Source organism: Sphaeramia orbicularis, chromosome 13 (assembly GCF_902148855.1).
Source record: "Sphaeramia orbicularis chromosome 13, fSphaOr1.1, whole genome shotgun sequence".
NCBI classification, from domain to species: domain Eukaryota; kingdom Metazoa; phylum Chordata; class Actinopteri; order Kurtiformes; family Apogonidae; genus Sphaeramia; species Sphaeramia orbicularis.
The window spans coordinates 36,958,925-36,982,183 of NC_043969.1; the positions used below are offsets into that span (position 1 = coordinate 36,958,925).

The 23,259-nt window shown below is 38.6% G+C and overlaps 1 protein-coding gene across 1 annotated transcript; it reads right to left on the reverse strand.

Moving 5' to 3' along the window:
* Positions 1–1,985: 1,985 nt before the first annotated feature.
* stoml3a (stomatin (EPB72)-like 3a) lies at positions 1,986–16,823 on the reverse strand. Its single transcript, XM_030152528.1, has 7 exons — positions 16,623–16,823; positions 6,990–7,093; positions 6,714–6,786; positions 6,401–6,483; positions 3,320–3,523; positions 3,086–3,220; positions 1,986–2,380 (listed from the first exon to the last, which is right to left on the reverse strand). The coding sequence occupies exons 1-7, from the start codon at positions 16,699–16,701 to the stop codon at positions 2,189–2,191; spliced, it is 870 nt and encodes a 289-aa protein (XP_030008388.1). The 5' UTR covers positions 16,702–16,823; the 3' UTR covers positions 1,986–2,188.
* Between the last annotated feature and the right edge of the window lie 6,436 nt (positions 16,824–23,259).

Below are 23,259 nucleotides of genomic sequence, written 5' to 3' on the forward strand. Positions count from 1 at the left end.
CCCAGTTTTGATCATGTTTGGGATATGGCATTTATATGGAACGCAGAGAAATCTGGATATTCATATCCCTGTTTACTCGATAAATATTAGAGTCCTGGTTACTCATTATGTTTACAGCATTAAACAGCAGTGTCATGTCCTGGTACTGTTCATGTTAGATCAACATCATTAATTTCTGACGCTTTATAGACGATCTATGTGTGTGTGTTTGTCATTTCTGAAATACGAAACTGTTTTTGTGATGCTAGCTATGTTATATCAAACACCACTTGCGCAGTAATCCCCTGGTCAAATCAAAGATGTAGAAATATAATAGTATTCCAGATACTATTGGAGTACTCTAGCTAGGGTGATAAAGGTGTTTCCATGTGCAAAAATAAAAATGTGATATTTCAAAAGCCCCGCAGTATTCGGGATACTGATGTGGATGGAAACACAACCACAGTGTCAGTGTAGCATTTGTAATAGTATAGAATTTGATGTTTGTGGACTCATTTCTAGGTTACTTTCTAAATTCTAGCCCATGTTTCTATGGGCTTTATCACAGTGACCTGGATACAACTTCCAGCCTAAATCTGCTACATGTCATCCCCCATCTTTCTTGTCTCTTTCTGTTATATACTGTATGAGGGGGACTTCAAAAAGTGTGTGGAAAAAAACCATCGCTTTAACATGGTTTAAATTGCATGGCCCTCAGTTTTCAGGGATCCTACAGGTTTCTACAAGATGAATTTAAGACTTTCAGAACAGAATTGAAAGCCCATTTCACAATCATACTGGGAAAAATTTGTGACTGCTAGAATTTGGGAAAATGTATTTACTCCAACACCTTGATTCCCACTGTTGTAAGTCATTTCTCATCGGGGGCTGCAAAGCTAGCAACAATTGGTTCCTAATTTCAGTATAAATTGTTGGGGTGGAACTGAGTAGAATAACGTTACTTTTTTTTTGCAGTTTCAACATTTTCCAGACACATTTAACCTCCTAAGACCCAGGAAATGTCAGCAAAGTACCAGCTTTTTTTGGTTTTTTATTAAATAAGTGCCTATATTGGAAACATCATGATGCAACCATTTTTTTCAGATGCAGAATGTCCTTTGTGGTGGACAGTTTTCTTTTTTTTTTTTTTTTTGTATAAAGTTGTGAAACTCTTGTCCACAAATGTGGACAGAAAACCCATAGCCGGGTCTTAGGAGGTTAAACACTATACAGCAAACAAGTTTATGGCAAGATAACTTAAGACCTACCATATCAAATTTAATACTTTTTAAAGACTTTTTTTAAGGTACCAAATACAGATTAGTAGATTCAAGACTTTTAAGACTTTTTAAGACCCCACTGGAACCTTGAGTTTTACGCAGATGGACTTGAAGGCTGGTATCAGCGCTTGAAGAAGGGTGTTGACCCAAACCAGTGTTTCTCAACCTTTTTTGAACAAACACCCACTTACGGCATCAGGAGCCTCCTGCTAACCTTCCTATCCACGAAAAAAAAATTACGTTATTCTGTAAGTAATGCGACGGATATGTTTGCAGAGGACATGGTGGGTTATATAGCTCAGTAGGTAAAGCCCCCCTCACCTCATCATTGGCCACCTGGCGCCCCCCAAAAACTACATTGCGGAGGTATGGGGTGGGGGGGCCAGGTGGGAGTATGTATGTATGTGAGTATACGTCGAACACAGGCTCCTTACACTGGGAGGGGGGGTGCGTGATCTATAATGTTGTAATATACAACAATGACTAATGCCCCCCATTTGTGCCTTAGCGCTCCCCTCTCAGCTTTCTCGTTCCAAACGCCCCCCGAAGATGTCCCAATGCCCCCTGGGTGAGCGGTACTGCCCCCATTGAGAAACACTGACCTAGACAGAGCATTATGTTGAAAAATAAACATTGTAACTTAAAATTGTCCTTTTCCACATACTTTTTGACGCTCCCTCGTATACAACCTGTAACAAAGGCAAAAGTGCCAGAAAAGGCAACAGAGAACAGGTTGTTGTTGTGGAAGTAGGACAGTCCTTAGAAACAGAGTTATGTAATATCAACAAACAACAGGTCCCCAACGCAAACATCATGTAAGCACACAAGAGCATGCAAATCTTATAAATGTATTGCACCTTTACTGGTACAAATTGCCCCTGGAATAAGCTCTTCATAAATAAATAAATAAATAAATAATATGAGATGAATCACTTGCTGTTCATAAAAGCCTGCATCATATCTATGGGCAGAGGGAAGACGATGGTGGAGTTCTTCTCGGCTGCGATGGTGTTGAGGGTCTGCAGGTAACGCAGCTGGAGCGCAGACGGAGACTCGGCAATCACCAGAGAGGCCTCTTTCAGGGCCCGGGACGCCTTCATTTCACCCTCGGCAGCGATGATCTGAAACACAACAACATCGTTTCCACACATGGCTCCACTCCATCCTGTCTTCAGCTGCGGGAGACTTTCGTGACCAATTTTTCATCAGATCTGTAAAACCTCAGTCATATCTTCAGTATCACAAATCTGTAAGTCTTTCTGTGATTACTCACCTGAATCTCTTGCATCACGGTGAACAATTTCTTAGTGCCAGCCACCATAAACAAACCATTTGTTTACAAACAGAGCCAGTAGGTAACTTGGGCATCTTCGGAATTTTGTCACGACGTGCATTGTGGGAAACGGAGGTTCACGCAGCTGCTACACACGACGCGGAAACGGCAGGAGCTCCCTTCCCTCAATGCATATCCCTCCAGCCATTTCCGCATTTCAGCCATTTCCGCATCGAGTTTGTTTCATACATATAATATCATATGGTTACACTGCTGCCGCTGCTGCTGCTAGGCGGCTGTGTGAACCTCCGTTTCCCACAATGCACGTCGTGACAAAATTCCGAAGATGCCCAAGTTACCTCCCGGCTCTGTTTGTAAACACTTGGTTTGTTTATGGTGGATGGCACTTTGAAATTGTTCACTGTAACGCAAGAGATTCAGGTGAGTAATCACAGAAAGACTTACAGATTCTTGATACTTAAGCTATAACTGAGGTTTAACAGATCTGATGAAAAATTGGTCAGTCTCCTGCACCTTTAATATTGAGCTTTACCTTCGCCCTCGCTTCCCGGCTGGCCTCCGCCTCCGCCGCCATCGCTCTCTGCAGCTGTTGGGGCAGCTTCACATCCTTTATCTCGACCCGCTCTACCTTAATACCCCAGGGATCAGTGGCTTCATCCAGAGATTCCTATCAATATTGAAGCACGTGCAGTCATCGGTGCAAGAAACAGCTTACGTGAAGTGAAACAATCCACCAATACTAAACAGGAGCTGGATGTATTCTCACCTGCATGCTAAGCGATATGCCCTCCCGGTCAGATAAGAGTTCTGCCAGGTTTTTAGTACCGAGTACATTTCTCAGAGTGGTTTGAGCCAACAGTCGAGTCGATGAGTGTGCATTTGATACGTTCGCCACAGAGGAGATGGGGCAGTTTATCCTAAAGTAAACCACTCCATCCACAGCCACTGTCACTGAGTCTTTCGTTAGAATCTGCAGCAGTAAAAACACATTTATTTAGTAGACTAGAATTGTTACATGATTCAGTATTCTTAATATTTATAAATGGCACAGTCTGTTGTCTGTCCTGCCTTTGGGGGAGGTGCTACAGGAGCCTTTGGACTAAAACAAACAGGTTCAGGACCCATAACCTCATCCTTGCACTTTCATGAACTCTCTTGCACTTTACATCTTGTGTATTGTAAATATTCGCATTCACCTACATATTCATATTCATATTCATATTTTCATATTTACTGTATAGATTATATTGATGCTGTTTACATTCACCTTATAGACTTAGCGCCATTAAAAACGCAAGGGTCAGAATGATATGTATATTTGGAGATGTATTAAATTAATTGATTTGGGGTTACCTTTACACTACCAGTTAAAAGTTTGGACTCACCTTCTTATTTAAATGGCATGAGATGGACCGCTGATGGTCAACAAGTGCTCAGCATCACTGGGAACTCCTTTAAGACTTTTGGAAAACATTTCAGGCGACTACCTTATGAAGCTCATCGAGAGAGAGCCAAAGAATGTGTAAAGCAGTAATAAAAGCAAAATGTGTCTATTTTGAAGGATCTAAAATGTAAAACACACTTTGAGTTATGTCACACCTTTTTTTAACTAGATAATTCCATATGTGTTCATTCATAGTTTTGATGCCTTCAGTGAGAATCTACAATGTAAATAGTCATGAAAATAAAGAAAAACCAGGTGACTCCAAACTTTTGACTGGTAGTGAATATTTAAGAGGGAAGCACTGGTCATTAGAGATGGAACTGTGGACAAATTGTGATCAACTTAACATGTTTATTAAATGCACTTAATACAGATACTCAGAAATTGAAAGTGTCATCATTACCTCCGCCAAGGAACAGCAGAGGTTATGTTTTCATCGGGGTTTGTCTGTTTGGTTTGTTTATCTGTTAGCAAGATAACTGAAAAAGTTATAGATGGATTTTCAGGAAATTTTCAGGAAATATTGATACTAGCACAAGGAGCAAATGATTAGATTTTGGTGGTGATCGGGAAGGGGGGACGGGGGGGTTGGAATTTTTGTTTGTCTGTTTGTCTGTCAGCTAGAAAATTCAAAAAGTTATGGAAGGATTTTGATGAAATTTTCAGGGAATGTTGATACCGGCACAAGGAACAAATGATTCCTGATCATTGGGGGGCTGATCTGCCTTAACAGAGGTCTGTGCTCTTCGTGTGTTCAATATCGGGTGTGTCCACTTCTGGCTTCCAAACAAGCAATGGAGCGACGACACATGGAACTGTCAAGTCTCATGATCCTGTCCTGAGAAATCCGAGCCTGTCTCACGCTCCTTGGCACTCAGATGGCTGATTGTACTGCGATCACAGCACAGACGACGAGCGACTTCACCACAGCTCACACCTGCGTGTAACATGCCAATGGCACATTCTCTTTTGTATCGTAAGTCGTGGCATTTTGAGCTGGCAAAAACATTTTGGCATTTTCTTTGCTGCCTTTATATCGGCTATTGACCACACCTAAAGTTACCAGTCAAGTGTGACTCTGAACAACAGGTTCAATTCAATGTCCGACAATAACCCTTTCATGCATGAATTGTGAGAACCTTAGTCAAGATTTTTTTCTTCAGTGTTATTATTCCTCCTTAGGCATGAAAAAAACAAAGCGATCGAGTTTTTTTTTTCTATGGAGTTACAAAAATGTCCATGCATTTAATTTTTGAAGTAAAGAAACGTGTTTAAAACCCAATATCAGAAAGTGATATGAAAACAATGATATAAAAACATTTTTAATGCTGCTAATCTGATGTCTTCTCACATTTTAACATATTCTAATGCTAGTAATTACTCACTTCATGGAGATAATATGCAAAAAAGAAAAACCTTCTTTAACAAATAACAATTGATTTATACTTAAACATGTTACTGCAGATCAGGTTTATCAAGAACAGCAAAGTTACAGTAATAGTATGAATGTCAGTGTATGGGATGGTGCGTAAGTGTTCACTGTGTTGGCTGATATGGAACTAAAACATCAAAACCCATGAATATACAAGAGAACAGCTGGAGAAGAACTGTCCACTGGAGTGACCTATGCATGAAAGGGTTAAGGGATTAGTCCAAATGCCGATGTTGCACGTGTTGGGAATGAAAAAAAAAAAAAAAAAACAGCTGTTAACTGTGTTACTCATCTCGTGAACAACGTATACAAAATAGGCACCTGAGTGAATCGTTTTCTGGAAATTACACCGCATGTTTGGACCGTGCGTTTTTAATGGTGCTAAGTATATTAATATTCAGATCTTATGTACATTCTGGTTCGACCAGGGGTCGGCAACCCTGGTCCTAGAGAGCCACTATCCTGCATGTTTTAGATGTATCCCTCTTCCAACACACCTGAAACAAATGATAAGCCTATCATCAAGCTCTGCAGAAGCCTGATAATGACCAGCAGGTGTGCTGGAAGGGGGACGCATCTAAAACATGCAGGATAGTGGCTCTCTAGGACCAGGGTTGCCGACCCCTGGGTTAGACTTAGTCTTGTACCTGTGACACGCAAAGACAGTAAAGTTGAATCTAATCTAATCTAAAATTCAATTGTGTCAGAACTGGCTGTTTTACTGTTTAACATTAAATCACAAGGGGGCACTAGAACACATGTAAACATTTGGTTTTTGGACCAAACCTGTAAAACCATTCAGAATTTTTTCCCGTCTTTCATGTTGGACTAGTGGACTACTCTGCTCTATCGTCCTATTTTGCATCGATATTTTCCTTTCAATGCATTTTTATCAGTTTTCTTTTGGGATTACATGGCATTCCTGTATATTCACACACTTTAATATGCTATCAGAATATCAGAAAACTGACCTCTTGTGGAGGGATGTCAAAGGAAACTGTTCTCAGATCAACTTTCACAAAGGCATCAGTGCATGGCAGGACAAAGAAAAGTCCTACAAAGAAATACACATCCTGATTGTAATTGTCAAAAAGGCTTTTGCATTTTACTTTCTTTATCAGTTCTTGTTTAATATGATTAAAAAGGTAAATAGTCAAACACTGAGCTAGATATACATGTTCAATTTTCAGTAAGAAGACCTACTGGGTTTGGACAGCTGGGTTTTCTTACATTTTTTTTACACAGTTGCTACAGTTATGAATATCACACTGAATCAAAACATACCTGGGCCTTTTGGTTTCCTGTCTAGGATCCTCCCGAGTCGAAATATGACGGCGCGCTCATACTCGTTCACTATCTGCATGATTACAAAGGGAAAATGTCAGATTACATAAACAGTTAAACAATGCTACGATCACTGAAAATGCCTCAACAAACCTAAAACTAATAAGTTTGTCACGTGCAGACTTGACCATGAAATTTCTAAAAATACAATGCATTAAATGTGGAAAGTTGATCAGGAAATAACACGAGATGTGCACCACTGAGAATATACTCTACCTTAAGACACATGAATATGGAGAGAGGGAAGGTTACAATAATAAATAAGAGGGATACGAGGACCAGCAACCAGCCAAAACATCCCAGTCGTCCTGAGTTTTTATCTGTGGATGAAGTGGAAAAGATGCTTGTATTTGCAACTGATCTAATCATATTTTTCATAGTCCCACTGTAGAACCCAAACTTATGTGCATTTAGACAGGAGTAGTAGTAGTAGTAGTAGCAGTAGTAGTAGTTGTAGTAGTAGTAGTAGTAGTAGTAGTAGTAGTTGTAGTAGTAGTAGTAGTAGTAGTAGTTTTCTGCCCATGTTTACAGCAGTAACATGATCCATCTGCGACAACACCTCAACAAAAACGGTTTGTGATCTGTGTGTTGGAGCCACACATCTCATTTGGCTCTACTGACGTAATTAGTCTCTGAGGGAGGTCAGGTAACATCCAAAACCAGCTGAGTCACACCTGTGTTTGGTAACACTGCTTAACTGTTGTGAGATCTTCCTTAAAATGCTTATATAATGATCACTCATTTGGTTTGAGAGTCAGAGCGAGGGAATGTCCCATATTCTACTTTTTCAGTCAGTTTAGGCCTGGAAATACTGTGTTTATTATTATTATTATTATTATTATTATTATTATTATTATTATTATTATATCAGTCATTATAGCCCCAAAATCGAGTTTTGGGGATATAATGCTTTTACCCCAACCGCCACTGCCGGATATCCTTCATGTGAATGCGATAACTAGGACAGATTTGGTTGGAATTCTTATCCCTTGATAGCCAACATAGGGGACTCCTAGTGGAAGAACTCTATCGATTTCAGCTTCTCCATGAGTATTATAAGCTAGGGTGCCGCTAGCAATGGAAGGCCCTACGAAAGCTAAACGATGTGGGCTAGGGATGCACCAATACCACTTTTTTCCAGACCGAGTACTTACATTTGAGTACTTGCCGATACCGAGTACCGATACAAGTACTTAATAATCCCATTCCAGTTGTTAGTTCCTTTTGTAAATGTGCTTTATTGTCGTTGTCATTAGTCTGACTGGAACAAAGTGCTGCTACTGACATTTAATGTGTTGGAATGAACGTTTCTCAATTAATCCACCAGGGGGCGCTGCTCTGAATTAACCATACTGGACAAATACCATGAAGAAGAGTAAAGTTTTTTTGAGAAAAAGAAGAAAGTCAGCAATAACAAACATGGAGATGACGGAGGCAACACTAATGTGATACTAAAATTGCAGCGTTTTCACTGGTAAGGTTTAACAGCTTAGCTTCAGCCGGTAGAGAAAAGAGAAATGAGTCATAAGTTTCGTTTTCACGTCTGTTGGCAGCGGTCCGCACCGTTCCATACTCCAGCTGGTATTCTCATTCTGTTTACGCATCCGCGAGCACCTGGAAAACGGATGGAATGTTCGCAGAGGACGGACAGAACGCTGCGTCTGTATCTGTCTGTGTCTGTAACGTTACTTGCAGTCAGCGTTACTTTTATCACCGTCATTTATTTTGAAAAATCTCCACACTCCCCACACATTATTCCACCACCATGTACCTGCTGCACTGAACTGTGAATGTCACACGGCCGTATGTGGTGCATTTGTATCGGATATCTTTTACGAGTACGAGTACACACACTGAGTATCGGAGCCGATGATGATACTCGTATCGGTATCGGTGCATCCCTAATGTGGGCCCTTTAGAAAATTCAGTGTCTTATCAAGTTGTCAGAGCTGGGGGATGGGTGGGGGCACCAGTTATATGCGTGGGGGTGTGGTCCATAACTAAGGTAACTAACGCTGGTGTGAAGCGAAAGTGAAACTTTACATGCTTTCAACGTCCGACTCCCGGCTTCTATACCTCTATTATACAGCAGACCTTACACGAAATTTTAACAACTTCTAACCAGTGTCCACTGGGCCCCCTCCACTGTTCTATGGGCCCCCCAGAAATGCTGGGCCCCATGAATTTGTCATGTTTAACCCACCTCCCCTTACGGCGCCCCAGATTCTAAGTCATCCAAATGGGAGTGCTTTCGTTGAAAAATCAGTTTTTTGGACATAAATCAAGAATAATTTAGGCTGATTGGGATAAAATCCAGTTCATATTGATCGTCTTACGAATGTCCGTTTTTGGTTCTCTGACCATTATTCTGCCACTAGCCACTATCAGGTCGATGTAGCTCAAACTGAGTTCATATCGATTAACCATTCTCTTTCTTCATGCCACTAACTTGAGTTTACATGATGTAAAACAGAGGATTGGGGGGATTTCGGGAATATGCCCTTGCTGTCCCACCCTGACAGTGTAAGCCTCATTGAAGTTATGTCATCACTAGTGTTTGTCTTTGTTTATCTGTGTGGATAGGGCTGCACAAAAAGTAATTTTATTGAAGAAATGTGGATTTCTCTGCTTGTTTTCCAGGCTTTATTAGTGCAGAAATATACATTTATCAGTGTTTCCATCTCTAAACCTCTAATATTTAGAATGGAAATGATTATAAATGACCATTTATTTGATGATGTGATTCTTAAGCTGAGACCAATAATAAAGAATTACAACTCCAAAAAATGAGACATGGCTGGAATATATGGAAGTACATCTCTGTCATCAGATTTTGAATTATAAAAGACACTTAATTTGTATCACTGAATTTTTTTGCACTGAAATTAAGTATCTGAATTTTTTGCACCTGAATTTTTTAAATTCTAAATTTATGAACATAGTTGAATTCAGAGACAATTCAGATACTTAATTTCAGTGCAAAAAAATGTTCAGATATTTAATTTCAGTGCAAAAAAATGTTCAGATACTTAATTTCAGTGCAAAAAAAAATTCAGATACTTAATTTCAGCGCAAAAAAAAATTCAGATACTTAATTTCAGTGCAAAAAAATGTTCAGATATTTAATTTCAGTGCAAAAGTGCAAAAAAAAAATTCAGATACTTAATGTCAGTGCCAAAAAAAATTCAGATTCTTAATTTCTGTGTAAAAAAAAATCAGATATTTAATTTCAGTGCAAAAAAATGTTCAGATATTTAATTTCAGTGCAAAAAAATGTTCAGATACTTAATTTCAGCGCAAAAAAAAATTCCGATACTTAATTTCAGTGCAAAAAAAAATTCCGATACTTAATTTCAGTGCCCAAAAAAATTCAGATACTTAATTTCAGTGTAAAAAAAAATTCAGATACTTAATTTCAGTGCAAAAAAAAAGTTCAGATATTTAATTTCAGTGCAAAAAGTGCAAAAAAAAAAAATTCAGATACTTAATTTCAGTGCAAAAAAAAAATTTCATGTACTTAATTTCAGTGCAAAATAAAAATGTTTAGATACTTAATTTCAGTGCAAAAAAAAATTTAAAAAAATCTGATACTTAATTTCAGTGCAAAAAAATTGTTCAGATACTTAATTTCAGCGCAAAAAAATCCAGATATTTCAGTGCAAAAAAAAAAAAAAATTTAGATACTTAATTTCAGTGCAAAAAATAAATAAATAAATAAAATTCAGTGCTACAAATTCAATGTCTTTTATAATCCAAAATCTGATGACACAGATTTACTTCCATAGGATAGTGGAGATGTTTTACAATAAATGGGTGAGGAAAAATTATTGAAATGTTTAGAAACAGTTAATCAAATACAGATAGGGAGAGATTTGGATATTTCAGCCTTTGTTGTGCAGTAAAGAATTAAAAGATTCAAGAAATCTGAATATATTAGTTAGAAAAGAAAAATGCAAGCCTGAATATTATGATCTTCAGTTCCCCATATGTTAAGAATCCTTATTCATCTATAGCTGATAGAACATGAGTCAGGATCAGTTTAAGAAATGTTCGACAGCTTCTATAATGTAGACTTAAAGCCACTAATGCCATTTCTACTGTGTTTTCTTCTTTGGTCCACACTGTACTCTGGAGGAAACAGCATCCATTTGTTCCCATAAAGACCATCATACTGACCACAGTTCACATTGACACTAAGTGATGGTACATCCCAGAAACCTCTGAGACTCTACAGTTACAGACGCAGTAAATGTAAGGCTTCCTTCTGGAAGAGTAATGTTTGAACTGCCCTTGTCTACACTGCAAAAACAACCCTAGTAGAAATAAGCCAGACATCCTTAAATGTGATCACATTTTAACTTATAAATCTAACCTCTGAAATACTTAAAACCAGAAAGGTTTATTTATCATATTTATTAAAAAAAAAAAAAAAAAGTTTATTTAAAAAAAGTTGGTAAAATTAGTGCTGTTTTCTTGATAATGCTGATTTCAACTATAATTACGTACTTACAGGGTGGGGAAGCAAAATTTACAATATTGTGAGGCAGGGATTGAAAGACAGTGTATGACCAATTAGTTTATTGAAAGTCATGAGAATTTATTTGCCACAAGAAAATGTACATAATAGAAAATGTTTTTATTCTATGTGTCCTCCTTCTTTCTCAATAACTGCCTTCACACGCTTCCTGAAACTTGCGCAAGTGTTCCTCAAATATTGGGGTGACAACTTCTCCCATTCTTCTTTAATAGTATCTTCCAGACTTTCTCGTAATAGTTTTGCTCATAGTCATTCTCTTCTTTCCATTATAAACAGTCTTTATGGACACTCCTACTATTTTTGAAATCTCCTTTGGTGTGACGAGTGCATTCAGCAAATCACACACTCTTTGACGTTTGCTTTCCTGATTACTCATATGGGCAAAAGTTTCTGAAAAGGTATGGATAATAGTGTTAGGTATGATTATGACATCAATATATGTTTGGTTTCAAAACAACTGACGTAGTGCCTGCTGAATAAAAACAACTAAATGTTCATTGTAAATTTTGCTTCCCCACCCTGTAAAAGTTTAACGCTTCATCAAAAATTTCAAGCGGCAAAAAGCAAAAACAAAAAAAAGTGGTAGGTTTTCCTGAAACCGAATACTTCCTTTTCTGTTTGTGCTGTCTTTACGAACGTTAACTGTAAAATTTGGTCATACTAGTGTTGTGGGAGTTTCCCGTCAGTCAAAATCAGATGAAGACTATATTCTGACACTAATTTACTGTAACTGAATACTAAGTCCTATTTTAACCCTTTCATGCACAGTGGTCACTACAGTGGACATTTATTCTACAGCTGTTCTCTTGTATATTCATGGATTTTATTGTTTTAGTTCCATATCAACCAACACAGTGTGCACTTATGCATCATCCCATACACTGACATTCATAGCATTGCTGTAACTTTGCTGTTCTTGATAAACTCGATCCGCAGTAACATGTTTGAGTGTAAATCAATTCCTTGTTATTGTTATGAGACTGTAATTAACAGGGTTTTTTTTAAACAAGTTTTTTTTTTTTTTTTTTTTTTTTTTTTTTTTGCAAATTATCTCCATAAAGTGAGTAATAACAACTAATATTATAGTATGTTAAAATGTGACAAAACATCAGATTAGCAGCAATTAAAAAAAAATGCATTTCATAGTTTTCACACAATATATCAGTAAATACATGTACTCATGGTGTCCAGCTGAGTGGAAATTTTTGCACTTCCATGAAAAATAGGTTCATAAAAAAATTCAATCGCTGCGTTTTTTTTTTTTCATGCCTAAAGAAGAATAGAAACAGTCAGGAAAATAAATCTTAAGTTTCTCAAAATTCATGCATGAAAGGGTTAATAGAAGTTAAAAAATTTAACTTAACTATACTCTATACCTAAGTGGTGATCTGATACAGACACTTATGTATCAAAAATGAGCCGGGCCAGTCAGTCTTCAGAGCCTTACATGTGTTTATTCATGAAGCACACAAAGTAAACACACGGGACGGTTCTCCGGAGAAGAGCCGACGTTCTGAATTCACAAGCTTTTATACCCTTTTTCCCATCCTTCTAGAAGGTTCGGGGTATTTTTCCACTAGCAGAAACCCTCCCATGGTTTCTATCACCCCCGGAAGCTCCCTCCATTAAAACCATCTTTGGTCAGGCACATCCGTGTTGTTTATCCTACTTGCTGCATACACACGAGGTCATTTTTGGTCTTCTTATCACTTCTTTTGTTTCTTCTCAATTAGGTAGTGCAGCTGAGCGGTCACACGCCCAGACACGTGCCAGATGAGCCACTAGTTGGTCTGGGCGTACTGCCAGTGGCCTTGGACACACTGCCCAGGAGTTACAAACCTTCTAAGATCAGATGCATAAGTTTGCAGCTGGTCACTAAACTTCATATGACAAACAGCAGAGAATCCTTCTATCCCAAATCGTTTACTATTAGTTACATAAACTTGCACGTGCAGGGCCTTCTCCATGGAAAAAAAAAACATGTGCAGGGCCTTCTCCAAACAGAGTATCTCTCTACATTATTTACATTATCTAAATAGTGTATCCCTCTACATTATTTACATTATTTTATTTTCTACACTAGCAAAAACATTCTCAGAGTATAGTACAGTCTACTCTCGTTATACCGCCAACTTCCGTTCACGGCCAAATTGGCGGTATAGCGAAAATGGCGTTACAACGGGTTGCGTCCATAATGTGCATGTCTTTACTATGTGATGTCTATGCTGCCTCCGTTAACCCGTTCTAATTGCGTTTCTAAATAAATCTTGATTCTGTTATGTTGTAAGGGATCATTTAAAGTGGGGAAAAATTTTAAGCATTATTATACCGTGTCGGGAAATGACACCCCATCATCTTGAGGCTTTGGCTTAATCCCACGTCCTCTTCCCGACATCCTGACCTACTGAGTGTTCTGCGATAAATGAACGGTGGCCGTTCCGTAGACCTACTTGTAGCTTGTCGACGCTTGTCAGCGTCTGGCGCGTTTGTTTCAGTGCATTGTTAAAATTTATGTGTACTCGATGGCAATCACGCTGGCGGTATAACGGTCGGGAAATCAGTGGTATAAGTGTTGTTTGTGCATGGAACTGGGCTGGCGGATGGCGATAGGTGGAAATGGCGGTAGCTAATGGAATAATGCATTGGGGATTTTTGTGCAATGATTTTGGTCGGCGGTGAGCGAAAATGGCGGTATAACGGCGGGCGGTTTAACGAGAGTAGACTGTATGTGATATAAAATTAACAAAGTTAGAGTTAGGACTAGCGTTAGGGTTACAGTTAGAGTTTGAGCTAGAGTTAGGCAACGGGGTTCTTAGGGTTAAGGTAAAGGTTAGGGGTTAAAGAAAGGGTTAGGGTTAGAGGAATCGGGTTAGGATTAGGATTAGGGTTATGGTTAGAGTTCGGATTAGGGTTATGGTTATAATTCAGAGTTAGGGCTAGGGTAGGGCTAGGGTAAGGCAGTGGTTTCCAGCCTTTTTTATTGCCATTTTAACATCACAAATTTCTGGCGACCCCAAACATTCAAACCTGAGACATTTTTTTGCTAAAGTTAATTTGTTTTGATCAGGTAATAGTTTGCTATACTATGTTGCACATAAATGTTAATTTTAAATGACATTTTTTCTATATAATGTATATTATTATGGACAGAGGCAGAAAAACCAGGTGTAAATTACTGCACAAAGTGAGAATTGTACTTTCATAGTCATAATATAATGTTCTATGAAATGTGGTCATAATATAGTATGTGATGTGAATTTGTTTTTGGTCATTGTATAGCATGTGATGACATTTGGTCGTACTATAGTACTTAAAAGTAATTTGTTCATAGTATAATATGTGATGTGAAATGTGGTCATAGTACCATATGCGATGAAATTTGGTCATGGTAGGGTTAGGGCTGGCTTAAGGGTTAAGGCTAGGGTGAAGGTTTAGGGTTAGGGTTAGAATAAGGGTTAGGGTTAGGGTTAGGGCAGCAGTTCAGGTTAGGTCATAGTATATTATGTGATGTGAAATGTGGTCATAATATAGTAGAGGGGTGGCCAACCCTGGTCCTGGAGAGCCACAATCCAGCATGTTTTAGATGTTTCCCTCTTTCAGCACACCTGATGGTCGTTATCAGGCTTCTGCAGAGCTTGATGATAGGCTTTTCATTTGAATCAGGTGTGTTGGAAGTAGGAAACATCTAAAACATGCAGGATTGTGGCTCTCCAGGACCAGGGTTGGCCACCCCTGATATAGTATACTAGTCAACATTTGCTAGGGATCAGTTTTATATTTGCACAATAATTGATGTTGTATAATATTTTGGGTGACTTCATATATTATGTGTGTACTTTGGCTAGTCATGTAAAGAAAAATGGACCAAAAGGTAAAAAAAAAAACATAAATTTTTATTGCACTTTCAAAAGGGTGACACAACCCTAGAAATTAGAGTTCACAACAATTACTCTTCCAATTTTGTTTTCACTGAAACCACTCAGAATGTTCTGAAACACATACGGTGTGATGTCAATAATGTGTATGGCCACCATCCGCATCCGCAGGCTGTACTCCACTGGGAAAATAAACTGTCAAGTTTCCAGAATTACACCCCCGAATATAGCAAAGTTATAGTCCTGATCCCTAGCAAATGTTGACTAGTGTATGTGGGTTAAGGTTAGAGCTAGGGTTAGGGTTTGATCTTGGGTTAGGATTAGGGCTAGGGTTAGAGCTAGGGTTAGGTTTAGGGCTGGGTTAGGGTTAGAGCTAGGGTTAGGGTTAGAGGTAGGGTTAGGTTTAGGGCTGGGTTAGGGTTAAAACTAGGGTTAGAGGTAGGGTTAGGGTTAGAGCCAGGGTTAGGGTTAGAGCTAGTGTTAGCATTAGAGGTAGGGTTAGGGTTTGAGCTAGGGTTAGGGTTAGAGGTAGGGTTAGGTTTAGGGCTGGGTTAGGGTTAGAACTAGGGTTAGAGGTAGGGTTAGAGCCAGGGTTAGGGTTAGAGCTAGTGTTAGCATTAGAGGTAGGGTTAGGGTTTGAGCTAGGGTTAGGGCTAGGGTTAGGGTTAAAGCCAGGGTTAGAGGTAGGGTTAGAGCCAGGGTTAGGGTTAGAGCTAGGGTTTGGGTTACGGTTAGGGATACGGTTAGAGCTAGGGTTAGGGTCAGGGGTAGAGTTTGGGTTAGAGCTAGGGTTAGGGATGGGGTTAGGATTAGGGTTAGGGATGGGGTTGGGGTTAGGATTAGGGTTAGGGTTAGAGCCAGAGTTAGGGTTAGAGCCAGGGTTAGGGTTAGAGCTAGGGTTTGGGTTAGAGGTAGGGTTAGGGATTCGGTTTGGGCTAGGGTTAGAGATAGGGTTTGGGTTAGGGCTGGGGTTATGGTTAGGTCATAGTATATTATGTGATGTGAAATGTAGTCATAATATAGTATGTGGGTTTGGGTTAGGGTTAGAGCTTGGGTTAGGGTTAGAGCTTCGGTCAGGGCTAGGTCATAGCGCATTATGTGATGTGAATTTGTTTTTGGTCATTGTATAGCATGTGATGATATTTGTTCATATTAAAGTATGCAATGAAATCTGGTCATGGTATAGTAGGTCATATGAAAACGTGTAGAAAAAAATTTGTCATGGTATAATACGTGATAAAGTTTTGTCATATAATCTAATATGTGATATATTTGGTCAGAGGATAGTACATGGAAAAAAACTGGTCTCATGACAGGATCTAATTAAATATTTCCACAACACAGAAGACATGTAGAGAATGAGCTAAATACTATAATTATTATTACTATTATCATTATTATACTATTATTCTTCAAAATAATCTTTAGAAACATTACCTTCAACATTGTCCATGGTGGTGATCTGGAGCTTTCCTTGGGTAACCATGTCTGCAGTGCTGGATGTTGTGGAGATCATCCCAACCAGTCGTCAGTGCTGTGACTGTGGAGACTGCTCCTGTTTACCCACAGTATACGATCCCCCAGGAGGGTGTGGCCTGTCTCCCTCCCTCATCACCTGATACTTTGCATTACACATATGTGTTCACCGGCTCACCACTTGATTCTAGGAACCAGACGATGTTTACAAACAGCGTCATGAACCATAAACCTGAGATTCTATGTGATTGTCGTCTAGGAAACGATGGTATTCAACTAGTGCGTTTTCACTTTAGACTACTACATTCAAACCAGCAGTGACACCTGTTGAGTTCCAGGTTATGAATAAGCAATAGATATAAGCAGGTAGTGAAATATGAGAGCTGGGTGAGGCACAAGACGCTCTCTCCGTCCTTATAATCTAATCTAAACTTCCTACTAAAACGTGGGAACCCTTTAAATTTATAATACGTGTTATAATAATCTCCAGCGCAAGAAAGAAATACATGGGATAGAATGTGCAAGGGACACAAAATAGTCCTTAAAAATTACAGGTGAATATATATTTAATATCTGATAGAAGTGGTTTATGATTATATTTTATTTTCCTGATGAAATGCTGCACAGAACACCGTGGTCTGACTTTCTGTGCGAGCTTCAGTGTCATAAGAAGTGACATGTGAGCTGGTGGTTTACTGTCATTTTTCAGGCAGGCCCCTTTAATGAGTTGTTATATGATACTTGGGCACAGAGGAGGGAGTTCTCTGCATCTCTGCATCAGGTTCATGTGTGCGTCGTTATTCCAGGAAACATTTTATACCAGAAAAATAAACGGATGTGCTTTAATATTCTACTATACAGCACATATCTGTAACTGTCTGGTATTATGTGCCTCTGTAGTGCATGGTTTTACTAGTGACTTTATTTCAATTATGACATTAAAACTAAACAACAAAAAAGATTTATGTAAAAGAAAGGAACACATTTGAAAAGGAGCAGGGAGAAGTTTAACTTAAAATCTCCCGCTACCTTACTTTTTAAATGTTTGTTTTTTTTTTTATTCATTTATAATTTGTTATCATTTTTATGTTTGTTTTTTTTTTCATTTTTTTTGTAAAATTTAATTTTTTAAAATTATTTTATCTGTATGCTATTTTTATGTTTATGTTTATGTTTACGCATTTGGCAGACGCTTTTTTCCAAAGCGACTTACAGGGGAAAACAAATTAAATCACTCAATCAATCAAATTTTATTTATATAGCGCCAGATCACAAGAAAGTTATCTCTTGACATTTTATATATAGAGTTGGTCAAAACCAGACTCTAAGTCAATTCTACAGAAACCCAACAGAATACTTTTAAGTCAGTTCCCAAATGAAATTTTCTCTATATCTAACCTTTAAGTGATTTATCACCATTTATTTAAAATCTTACCCTCTGTATTCTTTATTTTATCAGTATAAATCAGGTGTTTTTATTAATTTTGATTTTATTTTTTTAAATTTATTTTGTAATTTTTAAAACATTTTTTATTGTTTTTTTAATTTATGTATTTATTTTAAATTTTAAATTTTTATTTTTTGATTTTATTTTTTTATTTTTATTATTTTTAAAAACTTTTTTTTTTTTTTTATAAAAGAAAGGAAAACATTGAAAAAGGAGCGGGGTGAAGTTTAACCTCTAATCTCCCGCTCCTTTAGATTTAATATAGAACAGGGGTTTCTTGAACAGTGCTTGTATTAACACTAGGATGTAGACCCTTGCCTCCCCTTTGGAGGGCAGGGTCATGATTGTAGACCAGTGTATTCAGTCTGAAGAAAACCTACACCAATGGGACATATTTTCCTCATGAGGATGTTTGTGCTGAGCTCAGTGGGATTCTGAGTCTGAGTTCAGAAGTCAGATTTGTGTCTAAGGCTCCGTTCAGATGCAGGTAAACGTAGCCCAAATCCCATTTGTCTGCCCATGTGTGACCTGTATCTGATCTGTTAAAGACAGTTTGAACAGCACTAATCCTACCCAGACCACTTTCATATGTGGTTCTAAATCTGATACGTGTGTGATATATTTACCTCCGCCAAGGACGTTATGTTTTTGCCAGGGTTTGTTTGTCTGTCTGTCTGTCTGTTTGTCTGTTTGTCTGTCCGTTAGTGTGCAACATAACTCAAAAAGTTATGGACAGATTTTGATGAAATTTTCAGGGTTTGTTGGAAATGGGATAAGGAAGAAATGATTGAATTTTGGTGGTGATCGGGGGTAGGGGGGCCCACGGGGGGGGCGCAGACCAGAAAATTTCATCAAAATCTGTCCATAACTTTTTGAGTTATGTTGCACACTAACGGACAGACAAACAAACAAACAAACAGACAGACAGACAGACAAACAAACCCTGGCAAAAACATAACCTCCTTGGCGTGGGGGGGCTCACGGGGGGGGGGGGGCCACTGATCAGCCTTGGCGGAGGTCTGCGCTCTCCGAGTGCTTCTAGTTTTTTTTAAGTTAGGTTAGCATTTACCGTCTGGAACTCCAGTTCAAATATACATCTGTAAAAGCCTTAAAAAACAACTGATCCAATTAGAAAGTCAACTTTCACTGTTCCACTTCTGCGTTCCAACATGTTTTCATATAATCATTTACCAGCTTTCATGTCCTTTCCACACTCACACTCATATTTTTACAAACTGCTGTTTTATTTCTCCATTTTCTCTCAGTTCTGTCTAAACCATCTTGATTGACAGGTTGGAGTTGGACTTGTTCGTTGAAACTATGAGTTGGGTTCTAAGCTGATGTTCAATCCAATCCATTTTTATTGACAAAGCACACATTTAACCCTTAAAGACCCAAACAGCTGGTGACAACCAAAACCATCTACTGATCTAAACTGTTTAATACCTGTTGATCCACTAATCCTATCAATCCATGTCAATAATTGGTGTAAAATACAGTTCTTCATCTTTTCATGGTCATCAGATATGATCCATTTGGACGTTCAGAGGTTCCGTAGTTACTGTGGAAACACTGTCATCTTCTCCAACATTGATTCCCCAGTAAAACTGGTGGAGTTGGATCATTGACAGTGGATGGACACACTGGGTTTATGTTCAGTTAACGACAGATTGGACTGAAAAAGACACTGTTTATTCAGTTTGATCTGTTTCTGATAGAATTACCATCAACTTTAATCTGAGCTTTAATGAACATCTACATGATCAGTGAATTAAATATAGGAAAATACCTGATTTATACTGATAAAATAAAGAATACAGAGGGTAAGATTTTAAATAAATGGTGATAAATCACTTAAAGGTTAGATATAGAGAAAATTTCATTTGGGAACTGACTTAAAAGTAGCACTGGGTATTGAAGGGTTAAACCTTAAATACCACCTGAGGCTGTTGGAGGAAATGGAACAGGACTTAAAGTCACACTTTACAGGTTTGTGGTAAGTAGATAAACAGTTCCTCAGAATCTGCACACAAACATGCAACCTGTTCCTCTTCCACTTCTTTTCAGTGTGTCTACATTTGGTGGTCTGGTTGAACCAGGGTTCAGACTCAGGTTTAGCTCATCTGGCCCAGATGAGAGCCATGGAGTCCAGAATCTGAGTGCAGGTGACATTCAAAACCCAGTCAGATCCTCTACACTCTGAGTCTGACACAAAGAATTCAAAACAGAGGAAAACTGTGAGATGCCTGACGGGTTTAGGAGGCACTGGGTCAACCAGGGTGGAGTATGGAGACACTGAAGGACAGGCCAAGGCACAGAGACAGGACAGTCCATGGACGGACACACTGAAACCATGAGCCAACACCCGGTCCAGAGTGTGGCCCTGATCGGACGTTGGTCCACTGACTCAGGTTCATTGAAAAACTCCTGGACCAGAGGGTCACAATCACAAAATACATGAACATTAAAGGTGGGCTATGAGATGTTCTCCTGGAACGTTTTTTTTTTTTTTTTTTACTATATTCCTAAAAATCCCCTTCACACCCTATTACAACCAATTAATTAAATGCTCTGACACAAAAATAAAACAATTTAGTCACCTGTGGAACGGACAGGACTGAAAAAACACCACCCAATCATTTTGAGTGCCCGATTGAAATGATTGAACGGTGATATGTCTATCAAACTCAGCTGTCAATTGTCCCTCCCCCCTCTGTTCGTACCCCTCTTCATGCATGAATCGTGCGTTCTCAGAGGTTTGGAGCAACTGGTACAGGAAACAAAGACAGAGCAAGAGCTGGGATATATTAGTTATATTAAGTATATCAGTTATATTAACTATATTATTTATGTTACTTATATTAGTTATATTAACTATATTACTTATATTATGAGTACCTAGTTATGCCATTCGGACTGACCAGCGCCCCCGCAGTGTTTCAGGCTCTGATCAATGATGTCCTACGGGACATGTTCCATCAGTTTGTGTTTGTTTCCCTTGATGACATTCTGATCTTTTCTCAGTCTGAGCAGGAACATGTGCACTATGTCCAGTCTGTGTTGCAGCGCCTCCTTGACAACTCCCTGTTGGTGAAGGCTGAAAAGTGTGAGTTCCACGCCACCTCCATCTCGTTCTTGGGATACATCGTTGGGCAGAACCGCACGGATATGGACCCTGATAAAGTCTCTGCCGTGACCTCCTGGCTGGTCCCTGAGAACCGGAAGCAACTGCAGAGATTCCTGGGGTCCGTTGACCTCTACCGGAGGTTTATCCGTGGGTATAGCTCGGTGGCGGCCCCTCTCACCACCCTAACGTCTTTTAAGGTCCCTTTCCGGTGGTCAACGGCTGCAGATCAGGCTTTTGGGCTACTGAAGGAGCGCTTCACGTCGGCACCCATTCTGCGGGTGCCGGATCCTGAGACACAATTCATGGTAGAGGTGGATGCCTCTGACGAGGGGGTAGGGCCAGTGCTGTACAGCGTTTGGCAGACCACCTTAAAATGCATCCTTGTGCCTTCTTTTCCAGGCAGCTACCTCCTGCCAAAAGAATTGACGACATCGGTAAGCGGGAGCTGTTGGCAGTGAAGTTGGCCCTGGAGGAATGGCGGCACTGGCTGGAGGGAAAGAAGGTTCCATTCCTGGTCTGGACAGACCATAAGAACCTGGAGTACATTCGTTCTGTGAAAAGACTGAATTCCCACCAAGCTTGGTGGTCACTGTTTTTGGTCCCAGTGCATGCCTGCAGAACCGCCTGTTTAGGCCTCAGTGCTCACAATAGTATATAGTCTATTGACTAGACTATATACTATTGGATATAGTGTAGTCAGTAGTATATACTAGTATTACTCGAGAAACTCGAGGTTTCTGCCTGTTAAAGGGAAGTTTTTCCTCGCCACTGTCACCAGTCACAAGTGTTTGCTCCTGGAGGATTCTGTTGGGTTTCTGTAAATTGACTTAGAGTCTGGTTTTGACTAACTCTATATATAAAATGTCAAGAGATAACTTTCTTGTGATCTGGCGCTATATAAATAAAATTTGATTGATTGAGTGATTTAATTGGTTTTCCCCTGTAAGTCGCTTTGGAAAAAAGCGTCTGCCAAATGCGTAAACATAAACATAAACATAAACATATTATACGACTATACTTCATATTATTGTGACCACCATAGTGGTCACTATATGAACATATACATATATACACATATATACACACACACACACACACACACACATATATATATATACACACACACACACACACACACACATATATATATATATATATATATATATATATATATATATATATATATATATATATGTATATATACACATACATATATATATCACAGTAGAGATTGAAATCCAGTAGGATTCGTAATCCTACTAGGACAGATTGAAATTTTAGTTTGTCTTAGGACAAACTGAAATCCTATCTGTCCTTGGGTTAGGGTTAGGGTTAGGGGGGGTTGTGGGAGGGGGTTAGGGATAGAGTTAATCTTCAGATCCTAATTTCTTGTAGGATTTCAGTTTGTCCTAGGACAAACTAAAATTTCAATCTGTCCTAGTGGGATTACAAATCCTACTAGGACAGATAGGAATTTTAGTTTGTCCTAGGACAAACTAAAATTCCTATCTGTCCTAGTAGGATTACGAATCCTACTGGATTTCAATCTCTACTGTGACATATATATATATATATATATATATATATATATATATATATATATATATATATATATATATTATGTATATATATATATTTATTTATATTTATTTATTTATTTATTTATACACACACACACACACACACACACACATATATATATATATATATACATATATGAGATACGGCTCCATCACGCAGCAGAGAACTTAAGTAAACTAAGCTTCAATTTAGGAAAAAAAGTTTATAGGAGTTGATTAATTGTTTCAGCTCTAAAAAAACAAGTCCAGTATCTTCCTCATATGACTACATAGAACATGTATGTTTCTGTTTGTGAACAGATAGAACATATAGAACATAAATGTTGCAGTGTTTGTTGTTCTTGGTTCAGTCTCTCCTACCATTTGTCCAGATGCTGACTGGATTTCTGTGTCTGTTCTCCATAGTTTTCATTAGTGTTAAGGTCTCAGTTAGTCGTGATTTTA